The 25,528-nt window shown below is 46.8% G+C and overlaps 1 protein-coding gene across 5 annotated transcripts in view; it reads left to right on the top strand.

Moving 5' to 3' along the window:
• Positions 1 to 7,641: 7,641 nt before the first annotated feature.
• The window catches only part of ACSL6 (acyl-CoA synthetase long chain family member 6), a 54,862-nt gene continuing 36,975 nt past the window's right edge, over positions 7,642 to 25,528 (top strand). For 2 of the 5 annotated variants that reach the window (XM_054288285.1, XM_054288284.1), the window contains exon 1: positions 7,642 to 7,732. In XM_054288285.1, the coding sequence (XP_054144260.1) occupies positions 7,684 to 7,732 (49 nt within the window). In that variant the 5' untranslated portion in view covers positions 7,642 to 7,683. Of the gene's footprint in view, positions 7,733 to 7,869; positions 7,934 to 8,251; positions 8,322 to 21,156; positions 21,288 to 25,528 lie in introns of those variants that run through there. The other 3 variants (XM_054288289.1, XM_054288288.1, XM_054288286.1) reach the window with 3 other exon arrangements.

Genomic DNA, 25,528 nt, shown 5'->3' with positions numbered 1-25,528 from the left:
ATTAAAAAAGCCAACTCACTCTCTGTTGTACCCATCTGGGTTATATTTCCTGAGTGCATGTCTTTGCATACCAACACTGGGGTTTTTGTGCCATCTTCTTGCCCAATCTCTCATCATTGTGAGATCCTACTATGATGCCTCATACTCAGATTAAAAGAGTATTTGGCATCACTCCACTCCTCACATTTCATCCACCTCCCTTTGCAGAGGATATTAAGCAATGCTACTGTTTGCTACTGTTAATTCTGGCTTTAAATGCTGCTGCTGAAACACGGTCTTGTGAGTAATTAATTGTTTCATGCAAGGACTTTTCGCTTTGACTGAAGTGATCCAAATCCCTCATCATTTTGGTTTTATTTATGCCCCCTTTTGAGTCCTGCATCCATTCATTGAGACTGGGATTTGTTTCCCTTACATCCATTTCATTAGACCATACAGTCTATTTTACTCCCTTTCAAGAAATAATATTTGATTCAAAAGATGAATGAAAAGTCTACTATTTAGAAAAATCTACTATTTCTCCTAGGTAAAAGCTACTTTTGCTGTTACCTTGGTAAACAGTGAGTTTTCCCTCTGCAACAAACTCATTGCTGATGCTTCTACAGTATTTTTAAAAAACCATATTAAGGTTCAGCTCTAGAGATATCCATACCTCTTTTACCTTTGTTTTTCAATGGTTTTCTAAATTCTTAACCTTGCTATTATAAAAATTTCATGACCAATCAATTCTATCTTTTAATTAAACCAGCACAAATAGGCAGCTGGCAGATGATCATGGCAAGAAGGCAAATGACATCAAAAGCCCTGATAGACTGGGCTAAAGGGCTTTTTGTCTGCAACACAAATGCTTGTTTAAAAGATGCTCCATTTGAGTACAAGCTAATAGAAAATCATTAATAAATATGTGAGATGATAGATAGTAATAAAAAATTTTATTAAACGCATTTCAGCCTACACTCTCAATGAGGATATTTCTGCAGCTCTTTGACTTCTGATGCTTTTAGTGGAGTTGACTCTCTCCCAGTTGCCTGAATGAGCTACTGACAGCAGATGGCATCTTCCTCAACACCAGAAATCAAAAAGGGATTGCTACTGGAGGAAACAAGGTGGAAAGCTCATTGCCCTGCTCTGCCAGTCTGCTGTCATTGACAAGGTCACATCATGGATCAGCAGCAAAATGTGGCCATGAGGAGCAGCAAAATGTGACCAGGCTCTGTGCTGTGCCTGTGCTCACACAGGCTGGTGAGGCACAGTGCTTTATTCGAGCACTTACAGCTTGAAAGAGCCTGAATGCTTTTTAAATAATAGGGTGACATTTCAATGGCTCACAGCAGGAACAGTCAGTTGCTTTGCACCCACTGCACAACCTCACTGCCCACACCACTCTGCCATGAACAGGTCAGCATTCAGCTGCCTCCAGCCAAAATCTGTGGCAAAATAATTTAATATACATTAGATATCACTTAAAACTCCACCTAAAGCTGAGGAGTTCTGAGCTTTTGGATATGCTCAGGTCTTGGCTTTGTCCTTTACTTACTTTAGAGGTGTGGCTCATGAGCTGCAAGCTGAACCACAATACCTGCATTTGTTCACTATCCAAATCCAAAGAGGAGAGCTTTTGTGTAAAGAAAGCACAAAGGTCATTACAGTGTATGTTTATAGCTATATAAAGAGGTTGAAACTGTGCTTCCAGTCTGATGGAGGTGTAACATAATTTCCTGCAGCAGCATTAAGCTCTTCTGGCCACAGGAGAAGTGTGACCAGAGCTTGCTCTGCTTAATTGACAGGATCTTTTTGGATTTGAGCTGTGAGTATGTCCTCCAAGCCAGAAGAGGTTAAGTGAATATCACTTATTTCCCTAATGTGATTTCAGCATAGCTGGCATGAAGGGCTATGGGATTAAATTACTTCTGTCAAACTCAGATATTTTCATTTGTTCCATAACAACCATAATAGAACTACTTGTTTTCTCCCTTCTTACTGTGATGTAGAACGAGTGGGTCTGGGATTTGGTTTTTTTTCTAAAACCCCTCTTTTTGCTTTGTCTTTGCAGCTGGGGAAGCAGCAGAGCAGCAGTAGCACCTGTGCACTCCCTGAATAACCCCACCAGAAGTGGTTCAGAGAGTTAATGGTAATGAACGGATGTGAACAGAAACCAAGAGAACAAACTAGGTCATCAAACCACTTCTTATCTAATGCTTGTTGATATTTCTGTATCCTCAAAATGAAATATTCTATTTTTCCTTGTTTTTCACAGTCAGTTAACTGAGTTTTCCTATGAATAGTTGAGGTCTTGTCTCTAGCCTGTTTCTTACAGCCATGAAGATTTTGGCACTAAGGTCATTGATCTCAGCTAACAGTGATGCATAGGTGAAATTTTATGAAATTAATGAGACATACAAAAATTTGCGCTTGGTAAATTGATTCACCTTCTGTTCCTTCATTTAGCCACAATACACTTATCTAAATCTTCAAGGTCAAGAAGATATGGAGAATTGGCACCTTGTAGCATGTTTGTGTAGCTTTCAGCAGCAATTGGAACCATTCTCTTGGCTGTGAGATGCAAAACAGATTTATTGTAATGGCAGTCCTTGCTCTTCACCTGGATTTGGGCTGCCAGATAGCACTGATCTGTGTGCTGTCCCTCTGGTAAATAACTCCATGCCCATGCTGAGCACACCTGCTGTCCCAGCCCTTAGGCAGAGACCCACAATCCTCTATATGAGATGGCCATTGGGGGGTATGAGGAGCAGCTGGAGGGGCTCAGCCTGGAGAAAAGGCATCTCAGAGGGGAATTTTTCTCTCTCCAGTTCCCAAAAGGAGCTTGGAGCCAGGTGGGTTGGTCTTTTCTCCCACAGAACTAGTAGCAGGACAAGAGGAAATGGCCTCAAGTGTCACCAAGGGAGGCTAAGATTGATTATTAGGAAACATTTCCTCAGACACTGACAGAAGCTGCCCAGGGCAGTGGTGGAGTCACCATCCCTGGAGGGATTTGAAAGGTGTAGCTGTGGCACATCTTGAGGGCATGGCTTAGTGGTGGGCTTGATTATCTCAAAAGCATTTATTAACTTAAAGGGTTCTATTAGTCTGGTGCAGAATGGACTTAAATGTCTTCTCTTCCACAGGTAGGAAAAAATAAAATGGCAGAAGAGGAGGCTGGTGATGAAGCAGAAGACAAGGAAGGAACAACTGCAACTTCCAGGGTAACACATTAATCATTGTTGCTATCTCTAATGTTGGGAGTAATGTGGAACACAACAGGGAGTCCCTCAGAACCGCCAGGGATTGGATGGGGCAAGGAAAGGGTTTGTTAATGAAGAGGATAATTACTGAGCTGCCGCTGTCCGTGGTGCTGGAGGTGCCGCCTGAGCCCCCGGGGAGCAGCCGTGCCCCAGGCACGATCCCTCATTTCTCTGTTCTTTGCAAACCCCCGAGCAGGGGCACACCCGGTGGGAAGGGCCTCGAGCTTCCTGCGTGGCGTCAGGGTGGGGAGGGCTTGGAATGGCTGAGGAAAAGGGAAAGATGCCTGCAGGGCTAGAGAAAAATATTAATTATTCTTCCTCAGACATGTTTTTGCATTCCAGGTCTAAAATAACTATGTTAATGTTCATAAAGTGTACTGAAAAAATACCTCAGCTCTCCCCACATATATTTGCTATATTATTTGTCATAAATCTGTCAGCTTCAATTTTAGAAAATTAAAGTTGAGAAACTAACACAGCTGAGATCCCTGGCCAGCCACTTTAAAGGCACTTTCTTCCAGAATGTCATAATACAGTAAAACAACTACCTCAATGACAGAAAACTCCATGATGGGAGAGTTCACACCCTTCTAGCTCTGGGGAAATCCAGTCATGAGATGGGAAACCACAAACTTTGCAAGTTTCACTGTTATAAAAAAAATTCTTCTAAAATTTTGATGACTTGCCAATTGATGACTTGTGGGCTTAGACTTGATAAATTGGATGACTGTAGTAGATAAAGAATTGGCTGGTGGTCACACTCATAGAGTTTTGGTAACAATGGTAACGGGTTGGCCAGTCATCTCTGGGTTGAACTGAAACCCAAAGAAAGAATAAAGGAGAAGACCCAAGGTGTAAATACAGCCTTCAGAGCAAGGTAAATTAAAAAAAAAAAAAAACAAACACATGAACAGAAAGCAAGAAGCTTTCAACATTAACAAAGGGAAGGGGAGCTTCTACTCACAATCAGACAGGGATATTTTGGAGCTGGTTGTGTTGTGGTTTGATATGAGACAAACTCACTTAGCAGTATAAAGCTCCAAAGAAACACTGAGAAATTGTGGAAACAATTCAAACATCTTTGTGATCAACACAAAAGGAAAGCAGAAATAGCATCCTGAATAGGTATGATCTTTATTTAGCAGATTCTTGCATTGATTCCACCAATAAATGCTGAGTTTCACAAGGAAAGAATGATGTTTTAAACATCACAATTCTGCAATGAAACAATAAGGAGAAGACAAGGTTATAATCATAAGAAGCCAGAAGGGTAGACAGCGCTGCTACTGGAATGTGAGGGAGTGCTGAGTCACTCTGCATTAGGTGCTGCCATAGTAACTATTTACCAGCTGGTTGGGAAGGAAGACAGACTGAAAAACTTGAAATAAAAAACATGTAAATCCCAGCTCGAAATACATTTCATATGCTTTTTAAACTATTTAACAGAATGGAATACTTCTGAAGGTTTTTTATATTAGCGTTACTTGGGTCAAATAGATTATATTGGACTACTGAATAGACACATAAATGTATTCAAGCAAGAAATAAACTGTTATTAAACTGGAAATAAACTATTCCCAGCTAGGCTAATGTTATTGTATCTGATTGTGAGAGCAAGTAGGAACTGCCTTGTATTCATGGGGAGGTGATGGAGTGCCTGTTCCCTATAACCCAGCCTAGGCTGTGATGCAAACAGAAAAGATGAGAGTTGTGGTAGTAACAGCTTCTGGGGTGGACTGGAAAACTTAACACACTTCAGAGAGGTGTAAGCTCAGATTCCTTGGCCAATTTTTTCCTGATGCCGCCCTCTGCTGTATTAGGAAGGTCATGCTGGTGGTGGCTTTAATATTTTGGTGGCTGAAGGTCCCCTGCAGGAGAGACAGCTCTGGTGTAGTAGTGATTTGGAGCACTTTTGTGAATCATAAGATTCTGGGTGGTTTCCTAGCATGGAAAATTTCAGCATCATTATGACAGGTGTCTGTCACATCTCCAAAGACAGAACATCCATTAGCGTTATACCAGTAAGTGAGAGCACTTAAACTGCTGTTGAGGTGTGGACAATTTCAGAAGACTGTAGATGGGCCTTTTGATAATCAGTTTGGCCAAGTTTGCCTTGGACTGTAGTTACAGAGAAGTAGAAAGCTAGCAAAGGTTTTAAAGTCAAGAATTAGAGAAAGGTTTATGAGAACTCTGCAGAGAGGCAGGAAGTTTGTGGTGAAACACAGGAAATCACTTGTCTTTTTTTAATCTGTGTAGGGCTTGGAGGAGCTGCTGCAGGAGATGTTGAGGTCAGGAAAGCTCTGCTTTGCAGAGCATAGGCAGACACCTTGTGGCTCCCCAAAGCAAGGGCATGGAGGTGCAGGTGGGATTTGTTTTGCCAATGATATTCACACCTATGGTAGATGAACAAAAGGTGTTTCCAGGACTCATTGTGCAACTGCATGCACAGATCTGTTTGTATCAATCTCAGTGAAGTTTTGGGAGCTGGTACTCTTCAGCCAGCTTCCTCTGATCCCTCAACTTCCCTAAGGAAGTATTATTTAAAAGTACTCATCTCCTCAAAGATCAAGACATCCTGAATCATAGAACATTTTGGGTTGGAAGGGACCTTTAAAGCTCATCTAGTACAACTCCTCTGCTGTGACCAGGGACATCTTCAACTACATCAGGTTGCTCAGAGCCCTGTCCCACCTGGCCTTGAATATTTCTAGGACAATTTGTTTTGTTGTATCTGTTAGCTTCAGTATTGCAATTTCCAGTTAACAGATTTCAGGGGTCCAGAAGCAAGGCTCAGTTAAGGACACTGGTGGCTCAGGGAGAAGCCTGGGCTTGCTTAGACACAGGAGCTGTAGGATCCAGGTAGCCTGCAGAAGATGAGACATGCTAACAGCCTTGCAACACAAAAATTGCCACAGAGAGGCCGGTAAAAATTGGCATAGAAACTGTTTTTCATTTTCAAGAAAGAGAAGGCTGCAGGAATAGGCTACCAATGTTCTTAAGTAAATTAGATTGTGCAATATTTAATCTATAATCTATCTCACTCTCAGGCAAAACAGATGACAGTAGAAATGATTTTGCCAAGTCCTAGTTTATAGTTGTTATATTTGATTTGATGGCACTTGAAGGTGTAGCTGAAGTCCCAATTGCTTTAGAGGCATTTACTATGAGAATTGCAGTCTGAGGAAGCAGATACTGTTCTCTTTGGTTTCCAGCTCACTTGTTAGAGTGCTTGATGATGATTTTCTGTCTTGAGATTGTGAGTCTTGAAAGACAAAGGGCCCTTGACTAAAAGGGACATGACAATTTTATAACAGCTTTCAGGAGTGGGCAGTGATGGCTCTAATACAAATTACATCAGGTTTAATGAGCTGCTGGGCTTCTGTACACAGGAAGTTTTTTTAGATCCTTCCCATATTGAATCAGAAGGAAACCACATGGTGAAAAATTTTTTGCCATGGAATAGAAATTCTTAATTTTCATATGCTTCATTTTCACCTTTGATAAAACCAAAAGCTTTTATCTGCAAAGGAAATGTGTGTCCTTCACAGCTGTAATCATACCTGAACTAGTGCTAATTCCTGGTACAAGCAGGGAATTGTATTGGTGCATGTTGGCCTATGTTCCCAAAGAGTTAAACAGCAGCATATCACAGCTTGGAGCTGGCAGTTTTGCCTGCTGTGCAGACCTGCCATGTTAGTGACTCAAAGGGCTGAATAAAAAGACAGCATCTCTTCTACCCTTTGGCACTCCCATGCTGTTTACTCCACCGGCACTGATTCCCAGAGGGATGCAAGATATGTTCTCACCACTGCTGCAGCTCTTTTAACACCTTCTTCTGCAAAGTCCTCCATGTACCATGGAGCTGGGACATCAGTTTTTTAACAACTAGCTTGTTCAGGGAACAGTCAAGAGCACAAATCTGCTCTTCTCCCCTCTCTCTGTGTATTTAGTATCACACAGAGATTGCAATTTATTTGGTTTCTTTGGATTTTTTTTGGTTTAAGTAGGCACGAGCTGTATGATGATGAGATGTCTACAGGCAATGCCGAGCTGTCTCTGCTGATGAAGCTGGCTGTGTTTCAGCATCTCTGATCATCTTTAGTACCTCTGTTGTGCAGGTCACCGGCCAGCTGCAATTTCACCGGCCAAAGGTGAAAATAAAGCTATAAAGGAGTAAGTTTCTCCGCCTCGCTCATGGATCCCAGGGGGCAGGGATGTTCTGATGAGCATCCGCGCACCGCCGGCAGCATAGCCCCTTTTAGGAGGGATCTGGAGGGCTCGGCTGGATGGGGAGAGGAGGAGGGCTGCTGAAAACGCCGCCCTCCGCCGGGGGAGCGTGCGGGGCGCGGCGGAGCGGGCCGGGCCGGGCCGGGCCGGGCCGGCGGGGTGCGCAGTGCGCGCCGCAGTGCGCGGAGCGGGGCGCGGGGGCCGCTCCGCAGGGATGCTCGCCCCGCTCCTGGGCTCGGCGGGCTCCGGCTGGCTGCTGCTGGGTGAGCGCTCCCCCGGCCCGCCTCGGCTGCGGGGTTTGTCCTTCTCCCCGCCCCTCTCCCCGCTTCCCGGCTCCTTTCTTTCTCCGCAGCGGGTGGGACCCGCTGCCCGCCTCGGCACGGTGGGACCGGCCTGAACCCTCGGAAGCGGCCTCTGGGCCCGCGGTCCGGCTCCCCATGTCCGTCCGTGCTCCGGGATAAAGGGTATTGAAGCTGATTGAAGGGAGGAGGCAGGCGGGAGCGGCGCTCGGCGTGGGGATGGCATGATGCTCGGCGCGATGCGTGCGGCGGAGCCGGCACCATGAGCCGCTGTGGCACTGGTGCAGAGAGCTCGGCGAGAGGCATTACATAATATCTCTCAAACTGTCCTGCTGGTTCGTTCCACCAGTCCATCTCTGGTGCAACTGTTGGGGCACTTTGTCTGTAGTGGGTATGTGAAATAGGGCGGCGCGCTTGGAGGGGTGTGCGCGTTAAGAGCTGATGGGCAGAGGGTGATGCTGGATCCCATTGTTTTGTGGGCAGGCAGTGACGATTCCAAGGGGGTCTGCGTTAGGAAATTCTTGCGAGTCTGAAACAGGAGGATTTCTGTAAGGTATTTAAAGGTTCATCTTGAATTGATCTGCTGTGCTGATTTGAAATTGACTCCTTTGAATTTGTTTGAAAGAAAGGTAATGTTCAATGTCTGTGCTATTTCCCCCTTTATGTATCAAGGAGCTTCCCTCTAGACAGGCAGACTTCCAAGAAGTACAAAGGAAAAAAAAGGGGGAAATTATTTCAAAAGACAACACCTTAGCATCAATAGGTAGGTGATCTGAGGGGAGTGTTGATAATGGAAAATATTGTAATTATTTATGTTCATGTCTACTTGCTATTTTTGATTATGAAAAAGAATGTTTCATACTGAAAAAAAAGGGAACCTAAAATTGGTAGCCTGAATTTTGCATCTGAAAATACTCTGTTAGCTCTCATTAAAGGCAGTGGCCTTACAGCTGCTTATATCAGCAGCTTAAATCAGCTGCTTCAGAACTGTAGCAAAAGTCATGCAGTGAAATATGGCCCAGAGGGAATTACATGGGTGAAACAGAAAGGAGGACTTGGCTGGGAAGCTGTGGGCCAGTGTTTGTTTCCTGTGTTTTGGGCCCCAAGGCCCCAGGGACTGCTCTGAGCCACATTACTGTTGCACCAGGCTTGTTTATGACAACAACAGGAGAACAGAACCCACCGGGAACAGGTCTCCTCCTACCCTCAGTCCTCCACATGGGCCCTGAGGTATTGATTTCTGTGCTTCACATCTCAGTATTTCTGCTGTGTCCCAACTCTTCTCTCTTGTGCATCTGGCTATCCCAAAGTGTGTGTGTCTTGGGGCCTCACTTAATGCTGTGCTCTCTTTATTTTACTGTGGACATGACTTTAGCCCAACGTTTGTCTGCAGAATAGGTGCCCTCAGAAGAGAAGTGCGCTGTTATAGCCTTTTGCAGTGGCATTGAGATATCTCTGAGGGATGGATCCCACCAGAGAGCCAATGGCTCTGCCTGACCTGGCAGTGTGGCACCTGCTCAGCCCTGGAGCAGCAGCTGGTGCTCTCATGTCTGGTTCTGGCTTTCTGATGGCCCCATCCCATCAGTCATCTTGCAAAGGAGTGGCTGTGCTGATTTACTGAACAAGGGGCTCCTTGGCCATCACAGCCCAGTGAAGCATTGTTCTTTAATTCAGATAATTTCTGGTGCCATTAGGAAAGTCTTAACAAGTTGAGAACAGGTCTATAATGTTCATCTCAATGAAATAATAGTAGAAGTCAGTGAAAGACAAAGGCAATTGTTTCCTACTGTGCAGTCTTGGATGCTCTGATGGATGCAGAGTGGTATGGTAAACAAAACACAAACCTAATGTGTAGGGCAAATTCCCCTAGGGACTTGAACATTGCTGGTTTGGTTGAAATTGTCCAAGAATTCACCTTACCTCTTGAAACTCTGGGATTTCCTGCTTTTACTCCTCTGCTCTTCTCTTTCATGTGGCTGCAGCCATGAGTCTCTTGCCTGCCCTATCAGCCCTGCCTTTCAGAAAGGAAGTCTTTGTTCTTTTGCCTCCTGGCAGCAGCTGGAGGCCAGGCAGGCACCTGCACTCACGTGTGGAGGCACAAAAAGGGAAATCTGTCATCACAGTGTCCCTTCCCACCAGCACCAGTGCATCTCCAAACATTTCTCAGTGCACATTTGCAAAGGGCTGGGGGGTTCATCTGAGGTTACAGTGGATTTGTACAATCCCACTCCTGATCCTGGCTCTCGTGCCGTGACACAGGAGTCCTTGGTAATGCTTTGTGTACGGAGGAGATGCTCAAGGCTGCTCAGCCCAGCCTGTGGAGTGCCAGGTGCTGCACCAGAGGCAAAGCTCATGGTGTTGGCTGAGGTATATTTAGTTGCTTTTATTCTCCATCACTCTATTACTGCTCCATTTGAACATTTGCTAGATACTATCAAAAGGAAAGATTAGAAACATTTCTCTGCTCCCTCACAGGACAAGATAGGACATAGCAATTTATCTCTGCTGCTCCTGACTAATCTGGATGTTTATTTGATTCTTGCCTCCACAATAGAACTGTGGATATTACAATTACATTCAAGTAATAAAAATAGGAGAGAAGCTTTGAAAAGAGATGGTAAATGGAATTAACTGGATACCCTCAGAAATAAGAAAGCTGACTTGGGAGTGAGCCAGAAAAAAAGTACAACATTACATCAATAAGGGTATAATTGCCCTTTTGATGTCACCAAACACTGCAGATCACCAGAGGGTTTAAATGTTTCATTGTGAGTACATTTCTGAGAGCACTTTGAGAGAATTACCTTGTTCTTCCTTCATCACTGCACAGTTGCAGTCAGCACCTGGATATCTTGAAGGTAACTGGAGGCAAGTCTGGGTGAGATGGAAAGGGATGGTGGGTAACGTGATGCAGGCAGTTATCCTTTGGTGGGTTCACAGGCATCCAGGGCAGCTCTTTTCCCATGGCTTTGTTCTTAACTTTGCTACATTATTTCTTCATATAGACCCAAATAAAGAAACTCACCCTCTTTCTGATCAGAAATCAACATGAAAAAAAAATCTGTTAATTTGTTCTTTTATTTTTAAGTGCTCTGCATACGTTCTTTGGGGATGGGCCAATACAAGTAATGAGGTTTTTTCCTTCACTGCTATTTCTGTCTCTTGTGCTACTGTGTGAAGCCAAAGCCCTGCAGGTCCTTGGCACTGGGGACCCATCTGTCCCTGCTGTTGTCCCTGCAGGGCTCTGGGTGCCGGGAGCAGGGACAGCTCAGAGGAGGGACAGTGCACACAGTGCAGACCTCTGCTCCTGCAGCTCACCAGTCCTGTCCCCTCTGGAGAAGGCACTGGTGGTCCAAACTGCTCCATTTTCTCACCTCTTCTCCCACTGTGCAGGAGGGTTTATGAGCTTGGGAACCCAGATACCCTCTTACCCTGTGAAACCACTCAAACAGAGTGGAGAAAGGTGTATTAGAGAGCATGTGGACATAAATATATAAATATGCTTGAAATATACATGTAAAATCCTTGAATCCCCAGCAGGGATCCTCACACTCCTTTCCACACTCTCCTGCATTTTGCTGTGAGCCATGATTGGCTCTCCAGGAGCTTTTATTCCAAGATATGCTGATTCAGAGTCTTTGCAAATCCTTTTTGGAGACTTCAAGGAACTGAGTGATGATTCTGTGAGCATGATACAGGGAAATGTTCTGCTAGGCTTGGATTTATTGTGGTGTGCCATCAGGACTGATGACCAGTCATTTGCTGTGTCAAAGCCTCCTTGCACCATAAACATTGCCACAGAGCCTCCAAGGTGAACTGGGGAAGGTGGGTGAGGAAGCAGACCAGGGGCTTTGCCTCATTTTGCTTCTTCCTACACTCTGTACATAGGCAAAATTATAAATATTTTACCATCCTACCAGAGACTGCACTATGGAAAACATGGTAGCTGGTGATGAGAAAGTAAGACACTGGGATCAGTGGGGATTTTAGTCAGGAAAGAGTGCCAAAGCCACAGGGGTAGTTCAGCACCTGCGAGCTGGTGGTCCCCAGCTCCTTGCTGCAGCCACACTTCAGCATCCTTTACTCACTGCTGGGGCTTTTGCAAGCAGTGATGCAGCTGCTTCAGCTACAGTGTGTAGCAGAATCTTCAGAAAAGTATGGCTGAAAATGCAGCCCCTTCTTGTCCTGGGCTGAGTCCACAGCAAGGTTTTGGCAAGACCCCATGGTGATTCCCCCACAACCCCCGGATTAATCAGCCACACGGGGTTTTTCTGTCTTCTGTGTTGTGTGGGATATTCTAATCCCATAAACATGGAAAGAAGCTAAATCCAACTAACCTGTCCAAGTCATTATCTTCCACGCCACAGGAAGAAAATGTCACTTGTCAAAAAAAAGTGTGTCATTCAATGGAAATCATGGTTTCTCTAGGAAAGCCCCAGCTCAGGGAAGAAAAGCCTTTTTATTCAGACCTGTGTGCCATGGTTTTGCAAGAGCACAGCTCACATTTCCATTTGCTCAACAAAGTGGCTTTGGTTGTGTAGATAAAATCTCAGAGACACCGCATGTGAACTGCAGTGAGGAGTTTCCACTAAGCACTGTGTAGTCATGCTGCAAAATCCGCACTGGATGAGTTGACCTCTTTGAGAGTAACAGCTCCAAAGGCACCTGGGGGTTTTTAGGTGACTTTTCCCTCTGTGGCCAAGTGTGTCACTTGGCCCAGGAGCAGAAATTCCAAATGCTGGGTTATTTGGAAAAACCACCTCAGCAGAGGGTCTTTTGCCCACTGTTGCCTGTGGCAGAGGTGAAGGGTTACATGTGTAAATCCATCTTTTAGTGGCCAGATTCTAAGAGACCCCTCCCTGCTTTCACTGGTGAGGGGTTTGATGATGGCAAGGAGGGGAGCATCAGTCCTGCACCTGGGAACAGACACTTGGATGCTTCCCCTGGCCAACTGAGTTTGTGTTTTGACCACAGAGGAATGACAGCCACACCAAAGCTGTCAGCCAGATCAGTCACTGCAATGGGACTTTTTGTTCTGCCAGAGGAGGTTTGAATTAGATATTAGGAAAAATTTCTTAATGGAAGGTGTGGTCAGACATCACAACAGGTTGCCCAGGGAAGTACTGGAGTTGTCATCCCTGAAAGTGTTCAAAAAATATGTAGATGTGGTGCTAGGAGATTTAATTTAGTAGTGGGTTTAGCAGTCCTGGATTAGCCATTGGACTCAATGATCTTTGAGGGCTTTTCCAACCATAATGATTCTGTAACTATTAAGGTACAACTTTGGGTCAAGAAGCAGAAGTGCTGAGGTGGCAGGGACTTGGTACGTGGCGTCACGTAAGCTGATCCTTCCACATAAGTGTGACTCTCCTTGCTGTGAACATATTTTCATTTGGGAAAGTTCTAGAAACTACTAGAAAATCTTGCAAGTTTCCTCTCAAATTTGCATACGACTAATCCAGATCCTGCTTATTTGGATACCAACATGATGTTGAGACTTGCTAACAATAGCCTTGCTATTTGTTTTTCTCTGGGACACTTGCCTACGTGACAGATCTCTGCCCTGTCCTGTCTGCTCCTGGGGCTGTGCCCCCTCTTCAGCCTGGCATCTTTTGCCTTTGGAAAGGATGTTTTCCCTGCTGAGAGCACAGGCAGTGCATGGATGGGTGCAGAAGGCACCACGGCTCACTTTGGGCTGTTGCTTGACCTGCTGTTGGATGGAAAATTGCCTCTCCTGGTCAAGCCACTGTGCTTGTTCATGGCTGAGAATCACAGGGGCTGGCTGAAATGACCTTTCCTTCTCCCACCCCTTAGGAAATTGGGGCTGAGCTGTCCCCGTGCACAAGGCAGAGCAGCCCCTGGGCTGTGCCCACCCCTGTGGGCCAGTGATGGTGCCCAGGGAGGGACAGGGCTCAGGAACAGCCTCCTCAGGGAAGGCCTGCACATGGTAAGGGCCACAGCCCTGCTCCTCTTTGCCTCCAGAGCAACAAGCAATTCCTTTCCAAGGGCTATGGAATGCCTAAAAGCAGCTTCAGGAGCCACACTGACATCACTGCGACCGCTGGGGTGTCCCACTCGCTGCTAGATGGCCCCAGCCAAAAGTTACAGCAGGCAAAGCACTGAGACATTTGCTAAGTTGGCATTCTTTTTATTTTTTCCCCCATCTCCAAGGGCAAGTATGAGCTGTTCGGCACAGGAACAAGCACGCAGATTGCTAAACTGATTTAACTTTTTTTTTTCCTCTGAAAAATTATCTAGGAAACAGTCAATCATTCTGCTGTTGATTGAAATCTGTTGGAGGTGATCTAAGCAGTCAAATTACAGAAGGCAGGAATGATGCAGACTTAATGTCTTTTCTGCAGAAAACAGTACTTAGTAATAAGAAGTGGAGAGGATATTATTTAGTTTGTAGTAAGATTCTTTGCAATGATGGACAAAAAAAGACAAATATATTAGAACCTCTTTTGAGATGTTAAATATACTTTATTTAGTGTCTCCAGTTATAAGTTGGAGATTGGGATTTTTTCCTTTTTTTTTCTTTCTCTCAGAGAATTTTGTCCCATTCGATGCCCAAGAGATGATAAGAACTGGTACTTAAGAGAACAAAATATACGGATGGGGGGAGGAGGAGGGAATTTATTCTGGCCAGGATGTTGATCTGGCCAGGATGTACCACAGAAATAATCTCATCCACACATCGCCCAGATGTGCAGAGAGAATCATTCCATGACACGTGTTTTGCAGGATTTCTCCCCAAACTTTATACAGTCAAAACCCATAGAGGTGCACTGCTTCAAAGTACATTGGTCAAGAGTTGAGCAACCCCTAGTGTTCAGTTTTCCATTGGATCCAAATTTCTTTGCTTCTGATATAGATTAAATCTCAATTCTTCGATTTTCTTATCAGTCCTTTCCGGAGCAGAGGGTGGTAGATGTTCCTGTCAGGGTGGTAGATATTCCTGTGAAGGTAGATATTTGTAAGTGGCCGCTGATGTTCCATTGATGGCATTTTATCTTTCTGGGTATCTTTGGGCTGCTCCCAGTCTGTTGGTATGTTAAACCCATCTCCTTAGAGTGATATTACATCTCCTAAAAATCCCAAAGAAAATCCCTTTCTCCGAGGCAAAGTCAAGTCAAACGTAATTAGAGCGATAAAATAAAAATTTAAAAGTTATGTTGTTTCCAACAATTCAGTCTTTTAATGCTTTTCCTACCATGGCTGAGCCTTTGCTTGTAAGAGCACTGTTACACCTTATCAACCCCTGACCTCACTGGAAAAAAGCCCTCACCATCTACTGGGGTGCGCCAGGGAAAAACCCAGGGCCCTGAGCCCCTCTGAGGGAGCCTCTCCTGGCTGTTTGTGGGAGCCCAGCTGCTGCTGCACGGCCCTGGCCATTTTTTTGCTATTATTTTGGAGTTTTTGCCACACTTTAGCCAGACACCCAGTGCCTGCCAGGACCCCCTGCTGTTCTGCCTCTGCCACTGTTCAGGGTTTAGTGCTGCACTTTGTTTGCCAGTGCAGTTTGCTGGGCTCTGCCGTTCCAGTGCCGCTCCAAGGTTCCGCTGTTGTGGTGCTGTGAGGGCCCCCAGGACGAGGTGAGAGATGAGAATTTGACTCCAAGTTCTCAGAAGGCTGATTTATTATTTTATGATATGATATGATATGATATGATATGATATGATATTATATAATGCTATACTAAAACTATACTAAAGAATAGAAGAAAGGATACATCTGAAGGCTAGACAAGAATGAGTAATAAAAACCCGTGACTGACCAGAGAGTCCGACACAGCTGGACTAGGATTGGTCATTAAGTAAAAACAATTCACGTGCTGGGATAAACAATTCTCCAAATCACTATCTAAAGCAACAAAACAGGGAGAAGCTGAAGCTACCCAGGAGAAAAAATCCTGGCTAAGGGATTTTTCATAAAATATCATGTTGGCATTTTGCCATCAGGAGGGCACCGGACCTGGCTGCCCCTGGGGAGTTGCCAGGGATGCCCCTTTTCCCAGTCTCCACCGTCACCCCTGGGCACAGCGGGGCCGAGCCCGCGCCACAGCGCCCCCTGCGGGCGTGGGGGAATCACTGCAGTGCCCCTGCCCAGCCGGGAGCCAGCAGCGCCCCTGCTGGCCGTGCCTGGAACTGCAGCGCGGGTACAGCCCTGGGCCCAGGGGAGGCCGCGCTCGGCTCCTGCTCTTGGCTGGGGCTGCTGCTGCTGCCCTTGGTTTGCCTTCTCACACACACACACCAGCAAAGAGCTGTTATTGCTTTCCCATACCCTTGCCTGAAAGCCCCTTGACTTCAAAGTTATAATAATTTGGGGGGAAGGCAGTCATATTTTGAATTCCAGGAAAGATTCCTGCCTTCCTTGGCAGACACCTGTCTTTCAAACCAAGATACCAATACAGCTCAGTTTTAGGTAAAACCCTTCTCCATAACTCCAGGCAATCTCATTCAGAATTATCTTTTCTTCAGCCAAATGTTCAAATAGCTCCTTGGAGCTGAGAGCAGCTTGTGGCTGGCCTGTGAGCACCAGCTTGTAAAAGGTCACCCAAGTTGTGCCAGCATTCTGACATCTCCTGAACCTTTGTTCGCTGTAGGTCTCCCTTGCACACCCACTTGTGTTGCTACAGGACAGGGATACTGCCACTAACCCAGGCTGCTCCAAGTGCCATCCCACCTGGCCTTGGACACTGCCAGGGATGGGGCAGCCCCTGCTTCTCTGGGCAACCTGTGTCAGGGCCTCTCCATCCTCACAGGGAACAGGGCTTTGAGATGCTGGGGGAGCCATCCCCAGTGACCTCCTCCCTCTGTCTCCTTGGAATAGCCGAGTCCTGCTTTTTTTTCTGCCTGAAAAGGGTCTTTTTGTGCCGCCACCTCCTCCAGCCCAATCTCCCGCAGCTGAGAGGCTGCTGAGGGTGGTGTGATGCTCTGACCTGCCAACAACAATTCAGGGCTGTGTTTCCTTTCGGGAAAGGCATTTGCATATCCTCTATTCACTTTATTTGGTTAAATATATTTGAAAAGGCAAAAGCTCTGTGTCATTGAGACCGCAGAATGAGCCGTCTGGGGGCCTCCTCCATCTTAACCCTTTGGAACCTGGTTCCAGCATCTTGGAGGCGTAAAATATTCAGAAAAAGAGATTTTAAGGCTGTTTTTGCAGCAGGTATGGGGAAGGAGGCTGGAGACAGGGAAAGCCCTGACAAAAGTCAGCAAAAATGTGCCATGTACATTTGAACTGAAAATTCACTTCTGTGAATACAGCCACAGACTGACTTGCAGAGAGTTTGCAAAATTTAGCACGGATAGAAATGTCTTCAGGGTGATTTGAAAGTACTTGTGAAAACAGGAGAGCAAAAGCAAGTTACAGCAGAGTCAGGGACAGAAAGGTGCAGGGTGCTTGAGGATGTGGCATCAGCAAAGGGAACTTTTTAGAAACAAAAATAGAAATAACCTAATTGTTGGTTTAGTTAACGAAATAAATAAGAAACTCTGAAGCAACAACAAAGATCCTGAAACATAAACCGTATGTTTAAAAATCATTCAAACAATGTAACTGCTTGTTATTAGTGTCAGGAGAAAAAAATACTTCAGTGAAGTATTAAATTTGGACTATTTAAGGACATCTCAAATCACAGCCCAACCACAGATTTCTCAAAAACCCTCCATGAGATGATGCCAAATCCCCCCTTTTCCCTCATTTTCCGGCACAGTGCCAGGCCCTTGCTGCCAGGGGAACAGAAGCTGGGTGTGGGATGTGGCTGGGGTCTCTGGCTGGTGGATGCCAGCCCTGCTGACATGCCAGGGTGCAGGAGAGACCCCCTTGGACTGGGCCAGGACATGGCCCCTGCACCTCACTGTGTGCTGCACCTACCACGCTCAGCTGCAGGGTGGAGACTGAGCTTCTGGGTGCCTGTAAAATGTTCTGAGGATGACAGCTGGGAAGAGATGCATAAGCAATAAATTCATCATCCTGGGTTTATTTTTGTTACCTTGCCATCAGCTGGCATCCCTGTGGTGTAAGGAAATTGAGGGTTAGAGGGAGAGGAGGCAGAAACACTTGCCCAGTAACATAATATTAATGTTCCTAATTATTCAATTAATCCTCTGTTTGTGCTGTATGCTTCCTTCCTGCTGCTTTTTGGAAATGGTCAAAAATATAGGCTGTATAAACATAAAATCATAATACCTGACCAGAAGATATAGAAAAGGAGACCACTAAAAAGACACACAAAGCAGTAAAGTTCCCCTTTCTTACACATTATTTGAATTAGTGGTGGTTTTTTATTTCTACTTGAGGCACAATTTTCCATGGATGGGCCTTCAGGAATGTAGAGATACTGTTGGTAGATTTCTGTTCTGTAACTGAAACTGTCGCTCTGGTTTATGGGAACGCCCTGGAAACCATAGCAGCAACTGGGGTTTTTTGAGTTATGCTCAGAATTTTGAAGTGGAACTCTTCCACAGAGCAATGGAAGCTCCCAGGCTATCTCAGCTCTGTGTGGTTTCCTGGTGGTACAGCCTCACTTAGCTGCTCTGATGACTCTGTGTAAAGTCATAGAATAGTTTGTGTTGGAAAGGGCCTTTAAAGTTCATCTAGTAGTAAACTAGTAGTTTAACCCCCCTACAATGAGCAGATATCTTCAACTAGACCAGGTTGTACCAAGCCCTGTCCAACCCCACCTTGAATATTTTCAGGGCTGAGGCATCCATAGCTGCTCTGGACAACCTGTGCCAGTGTGTCACCACCTTCCTTATAAAAAATTCATCCCTTATATCTAGTCTGGATTGGCCATCTTTTAGTTTAAAACCATTACATCATGTGCTATCCTGTATTCTCCTGGCTAAAAGCAGCAATGTTTAAAATTCAATCTTAATCTGCGTTTCTCATTATTTTTGATAAAGTATAAAAGGACGGAGAGATTACATAGATTACTCTCTTTTACAGGACTCTTTAACTTTGTCTTTGGCTGGGATCATTAAATGCACTGTATTTACTGATACATCTTTTTTTGCATCCCATCCTGGATGGGTCAGGTCTCAGCCAAATCCCAGAGTTCTTTGAAGTCTTTCCACTGATTTTACTGGTAGGTGGGTCTTACTGGGCTTTAGACTGAGCACAAAAGGTGAAGTTTAATTTCCTTTGTGCTAGTATGAACATCCCTGCTACTCAATGCTTTCTCTTGGCTGTGAGTCCAAAATATTAGGTTGTCTTCCCATAAAGCCCTGTCCCCATCACTCTGCCCTGCAAATCACCTGGCAGAAAATTCTGGGGCAGAGTGAAAGCTTTTATTCAGTTTATTACTTAGAGTATGCTTGCATCGTTTTTCCCTTAAGGTAGGCAGCCCACATCCAGCTTCCTCTCTTTGTTCTCCCTCAGATATCTCCAGTGGTTGTTTCAGAGAGTGAGTCCATGTGCGTATGTACTGCAATGAGAGCAAAACAAGAGAAAGGGAATTACTGCTCAGGGTATTTACAGAGGAGGCAAAAGGGTCAGACTCTACCATGAAACGTGTTTTACTCAATCTCACCACTTTTCCTGAGGGCATATTGCCCATGGTGAGCTTCATCTTGGTAGGAAAGACCAGCCCTTACCAGCAGGAGCTTGAAAGAAGAGCTCCATAGCCCAGTATGTTGGTTTTAATCCAATACTCATTTGAAATCAGGATTCCCACCTCCCCTTTAGGGCATTTCAGCATGAAGACAGATATGCTGAGACTGTGGACTACTGGCACTGAAGCACTCAGTCAGCCCAGAACTGTTCACACACCTGAAATATTTTCCGGGCTACAAAGATTCTGTCAAGCTGTGGCTCATAAAGAACAAAGGGGCAGGAATCTGAGCTGGTGAATATTGCTGAGGTCCCATTAAGCCAGCACTGTGATGCTGATTTGCACCTGCAGACCATTCAGTCTAGTACTCCCTGCCCCACTCTGGCACTTTGATGAATTAAGCCTGATTGCAGAACATCCTCCATGTGACCCAAAGGAGAGATATTTTACAATCTTGCCTGAAATCTCATTAAATATTCTCTTCATTCATGGGTGTTAAGTGTTCTTTGAGAATTCTCCATTACAAACTCCAATATCATAAGTAAAATTTAGGACAGGTCACACAGAAACTTTATTAACTATGGTAATAGTAAAGTCAGCTTCTCACCCTCTGCTCCTCACTTTTCTGCCAAGCAGTTCTGGAGAGCCAGCCAGGAAAAAAAAGGAGTAGAGGAAAACAATAATTTCAGTGTTAATAATGCCAGGTATTCAGCTTCTAGAATTCAGCTTCTTTCTTCCCTCAAATGCCTTCCTAACAGCCAGAGTCCTAAGCAGGAATTGAACAGTAAAAAATGAGCAGTAAATGAAGTGATGATATGGAGCAGAGGCTCCCGGGGGCCCAGGGGTGGCACACCCACGTTATCTTTGCTCGGGAGAGGGGAGTTGGAAGCTATCAGACACTGTTGGTCTGTTGGTTTCCAGTTAAAAGGAATGCTCTTGTAGTTGAGAATACCTCAGACAGATCTCTCAAATGTAAATGTCAGTAATTTACCATGACAAATGAATTTCAGAGTTCTGGTCTTGCTATTTTGAGTGTAAATTAACAAAACCTGGTTTGGGCTGGAATACCAGGGGTGTTGGGCTTTTTCTGTTAATATATATAACAGTATAAGGATGATGTTACTGGCAATAGTTACTCTTACTATTTTATTGATTCAGGGGATTTGTACTTATTCTACTCGATCATCACAGAATGTTTTGGGTTGGAAGGGTCCTTTAAGGTCATCCAGTTCCAATCCCTCTGCCATGGGCAGGAACACCTTCCACTAGACTAGGTTGCTCCAAGCTGTGTCCAACCTGACCTTGGACATCCAGGGGTGGGGCATCCCCAGCTTCTCAGGACAGCCTGCTCCACTGTCTCACCGCCCTCACAGGGAAGAATTTCTTCCCAATATCCCATCTAACCCTGCTCTCTGTCAGTGGGAAGCCATTCCCTGTGTCCTGTCACCATCTGCCCATTTAAATATCTGCCGACATCCGACCTATGAAGTTTCTATTTCAGCAGACCTGAACTGGTGGTACAGACTTTCTCAGTGTCAGAAACTTTCTTTTATGATGACTTTTCCTGAAGGGAAAAAAAAAAAAAAAGTTTCTAATTTTAAACTGCGCAGTTGCAGAAAGGTTTTACAGTTTTACACCCAGAAGCGTTTCTTCGAGCCTGTAAATCCTCCAGTATGACAGAGATGTGCGAAAGTACTGCAATATTCAGGAGCGGAGAGGGTGGGTTTTCCTCTGGGAGGCGGCTCCCACCGCCGGGTGTGGAAGCTCAAGGGTTACAGCGGGCATCGCTGCCGCTGCTGCCGCGCTAATTCAGCCTAAGCCGATATTAGCCAAGCTTAACTTCTTTCAGCCGTTTGCGGATGGGAGGGGGAGGGACGGCCTGCAGTCAGCAGTTCTGTGCGGGGCTCGGCAGGGCAGAGCCCCGGCCATGAGCTGAGCGGGCAGCGGCGGCACCGGCGGATGGTGAGTCCCGGCGGGTTCATTGTTATTATCACAGCGCTTCCGAGGAGCCGGGGGGATCCGGGAGCTGCGTCTGGGAGGGCCCGGGGGGCTCCACACGGGACCCCCATCCCCGGGGCCCCGCGGGCTCCAGCGGGGCCGGGCTCCGGGATGCCGAGCCAAAGCCAAAGCAGAGCGGGGGCAGACCTGCGGTGCAGAGGGAGCCGTGGCTGTGGGTGGGTGGGCTCGTTCTTGGGGGCGATGCGGGACAGCTCCTGGGGGACACTGGCACGTGGCTTTGGCATTTTCCCGTGGTTCGCGTGTTTCCAGCAGCCCGAGCGGGGAAAAGCTCCTGCCCGGCTCCGGCTGGAGCTCCCAGCGCTGGAGGCAGCTGCCCCGCAGGTCCCGCGTGGGCTGCGGGGGGCCAGTCCTAGGGCTGGAGACATCCCCGGCAGCCCTGGGGTCAGCGGGGAGGAGCTCTACCTGCGAGGGGGCAGATTCACTGGGATGCAGAGACGGAGCCCGGCACTGCGGCTTCCCTGGAGCACTCTGCCCCTCTTAGTTCATTGCCCCAAATTCTTGATCCTACAGATCGGGGCTTGTTTCCCACAGCGGGAGCTCTGTGGAGCATGGCACACCTGTTTAGTTGTGGTTGACCTCAAATCCTGGCTTGAGTTTTGGGCCCCTCAGTCCAAGGAAGACATAGAGGTGTTGGAGTGTGTTTAGAGAGGAGCAGTGGAGCTGAGGAAGGGTGTGGAGCACAAGCTGGATAAGGAGCAGCTGGGGGAGCTCAGCCTGGAGAAAAAAGAGGTTCAGAAGGGACCTTATCACTCTACAAAGGAGGATGAAGCTGGTGGGGAGGTTTGTCTCCTCCCAAGTAGCACATGGAGGAGCGAGATTAAGTGACCTCAAGGTGTGCCAGGGGAAGTTTAGGTTGGATATTAAGAACAATTTCTTCACCAGAAAAATGTTTCAGCTCTGGAAGGGACTGCCCAGGAGAATGGTGGAGTCGCCATCCATGGAGGATTTGGATGTGAATTTGGCACTTTGGGACACAGTTTAGTGGCAAGCCTGGCAGTGCTGGGGGAATGGTTAGACTCGATAATCTTAGAGGGCTTTTCCAACCTAAATGACTGGAATTCTGTGACATCCTGCTGGTTTCTATGCTTTCTGTGTCTTAACTTTCAGCCACCCAGACTAAAGTGCAGGCTCTTTGCAATGTATGTCCCTGCCTGAGGGATCTCCCGGAGTTGGTGACAAAACTTGCCTTTGCCAAAGCTATGCAGCAGTGGTAGGTTGCAAGCATTCAGTGTAGTGTGCGATGTTCTAATTCCATGCTGTGCAGTCCCACTTTCCTCAAGCATAGAACCATGAACATGCTCCATCCACATGGGATGAGCCTGCTGCTGTGTGGGGTGTGAGAGCTCATGGGGGTGCACCGTGGTGTCAGGGACAGAATGTGAAAACCTTGTCTGTAGCCATGAAATGCCCTATCTGGACATAGTGTGTTTTCTGTCTTGCTGTGTTGTGTATGTGCCTGTTGCTGGTGCATCCCATCCTTTGGCATGCTGGGGACAGAGCAGGTTGGAGATGTGACAAGAAGGGAAGGATGATGCTTTCAGCAGTTTCAGAGAGCCTCCTGGATGGTGGAGGGTCCCTGCCTCCCCCTGGAGCTGTGCCATGTGGTGGGTCAGCTGCAGGGGTGGCTGTGGGCACTGTGGGGCCTCCTGGGAAACCCTCCTGCACCTGGGCACTGAGTGTCCCTGACACCAGGAGCCTTTCTGCACTAATCATCTGCTTTTACTGATACCACGCAAGAGAGAAACATCAAGTTGTGTTCCTTTAAAAGCACGGTGATACTCCTGAGCACAGAAGAGATTATTTTGAGAAGCTCTGGCTCTTGCAGGCAGTGTGTTTCAGTTCTGACTGGAGGCTACTGGCACCGGGCCCAGGCAGGCAGAGGGCACGGCAGGAGCCGGCAGGTCTGTGCAGGGCAAGGCTGCTGCATCAGGCTGCTCCTGCCCCTCTGTGTCCCTGCTGCTGTCCCCCACCTGCAGGGTTAGGGAGCACTTGCCTTCCTTTGGGTTTCTGGCACAAGGCCTGCCTCTTTATTTTCTTGCCCCTCACTGCACTGCAAGGTTGCCAAATAAGCCTTGAACAACTTTCAAAGCTGCCTTCAGTTTCTGGTTTGTTTTGGGATAAAACTTGGAGCGGATTCAGGCAGTCACAGTTCTGTGTGCACAGGGTCTGGATAAAACTCTGCTCTCTCCATGTGTACTTAACCTTTGGTACCCCCTCACTCCTTCCCATCTGTGCAGACAGGGTCCTTTAGGAAAGCACTCCAGCTACAGGGCCAGGTTGGATGGAGCCCTGAGCAATCTGCCCTAGTGAAGGGCATCTCTGCCCACTGTGTGGGGGATGGCTGGGTGATCTTCAGTGTCTCTTCCAACCCATCTGTGATCCCATGAACTTGCAGGGCACTTTCTTGTTAACTAACCTGGTCTAATTACAGTCAGATAACTCTAAAAGAGGGATGCAACTCTATTTGTTATGGTTAGTGACACTACTGTTACTTTTTTGTAAGCTCTCATTTTGATGTCATTTTCTCGTTTCAGTTTCCAGTGTGACCGTTGTAATACTGTCTGCATGGGCATGTGTTTGACACAGAGCTGGCAGAGCCTTTCAGCCCTCTCCTTTTTCATATGGCTTTGCTTTAACTGCAGGGGCAGGTCAGTAAGTATTGGAGCTCTTCAAGCTGTTGGATTGGCATAAAGAGAATTGCTCCTTATAATAATAAAGGCAGTGTTTGGCTGTCATATGGCCCAAACTGTGAGGTCTCTCTACATCTGCAGCAGAAGATGAAAATCTGTGGTGTGATAATGCACAGACAACCTCCTGCAGACAGTAACAGGCCAAATTTCCAGGATCTTCATGGCTGGAGGCAATGCCAGCTGCAGTCTGGCCTGCTTAGCCCTGCTGTGAACACTTGCTACATAATTGTTGATATTGCAGAAGGCAGCACAAAATTGAAGTTTGTCCAAATAAGTGTTTTGGTCCAGTCTGAGCTGTCAGAGAGACAAGGCAGGTTAACACTTGACTTGGAATAGGTGTTTAAAACATTCCTGTTCTTCCCTGCAGGATTAACTCTGGGCATGCCACTGTGTCATGTCCTAAGAATTATGGAAGATTTTCTGTAATGAGCTTGTTTAGTTTTCTGTGTGACTTTGGATGAAGCACTCCCATGCTTGCCTGAATGCAACTGGCTGGCAGGATCCTCAGAGTGTTATTCAGAAACCATTTATTCTGGTGCTGCTGCCAAAAGAAACGGCAACAATGAACCCAGAAAGGTTTGCAGCTGGATCAGTACCCCTGGACTGGTGCACAAATATTTGTGCTGGTGCCTGGGAAAGGCAGGGTGGGTGTGGGAGTGATGGAAGGGGCAGATGCTCAGGAGCACTCCTTGCCCTGGCAGGCCTGGAATATTGTGGGGCATCCCAGCCTGAGTGGGCTCCACAAGCTGTGCTCCAGGCAGGGCTGGAGGTGGGTGTATGGTGGTCAGGGAGCCATGCAGGGAGGACAGGACCCCACCCTGGCCCCAGGATGCCATCTGGTCATGCCAAGCGGGGATTTGCTTGTAAACCAACCACTTTTTCTGATAATATAGCAGGACAGTAATTTCTGTGCCAACAGCCATGTGCCCCGGCATGGGCATAAGGTGAAGGGCCCCTCATGGCCCAGTCCAGCAGTGGTGGGAGTTGGGATCATCCATCCTACCCTGCCAGCAGGAATCAGGCCTCTGCAGTTTGTGTGTGCAGCAGGAGAGCAGCCAGGCTCTCCCTTCATCACTGTCCCTGTATCCCTGTCACCAGTGTCACACAGTGACCCTCCAGGTGCAGCCCAGGGCAGGGTGTAAACGGTCATGGAGAGCAACTGGCAGGAATCTGCCTACATGTGTGTCCTTGTGTGGCAGTGACCTGCTGTGGGGACAGCAGAGCCAGCCCTCAGCAGCCAGGGCAATGCATGCTTGTGGTATCAGATCCTTCCCTGCCTGGCATTGTGCCCAAATGCCTCCACCCAGCCATGGCCTAGGGGCTTTGTAGGGTGAGATGGCCACAGAGGGCCTGGCTAGGGCACATTCATGTGGAGAGACTGAAAATGGGCCGGGCAGTGAGCTGAGGAGGGGAGTGCATCCCTCCTGGGTCCCTGCACCTCTGCACTGCCCAGCACTGACACTGCTGCAGAGCCTTCAGGTCACTGGGGTTCTT

Source organism: Melozone crissalis, unplaced genomic scaffold (genome assembly GCF_028551555.1).
Source record: "Melozone crissalis strain CALT ecotype California unplaced genomic scaffold, PUWL_Pcris_2 ptg000061l_1, whole genome shotgun sequence".
NCBI lineage: Eukaryota > Metazoa > Chordata > Aves > Passeriformes > Passerellidae > Melozone > Melozone crissalis.
The sequence above is the reverse complement of the archived record's forward strand: the minus strand, read 5'-3'. Positions and strand labels throughout refer to the sequence as shown.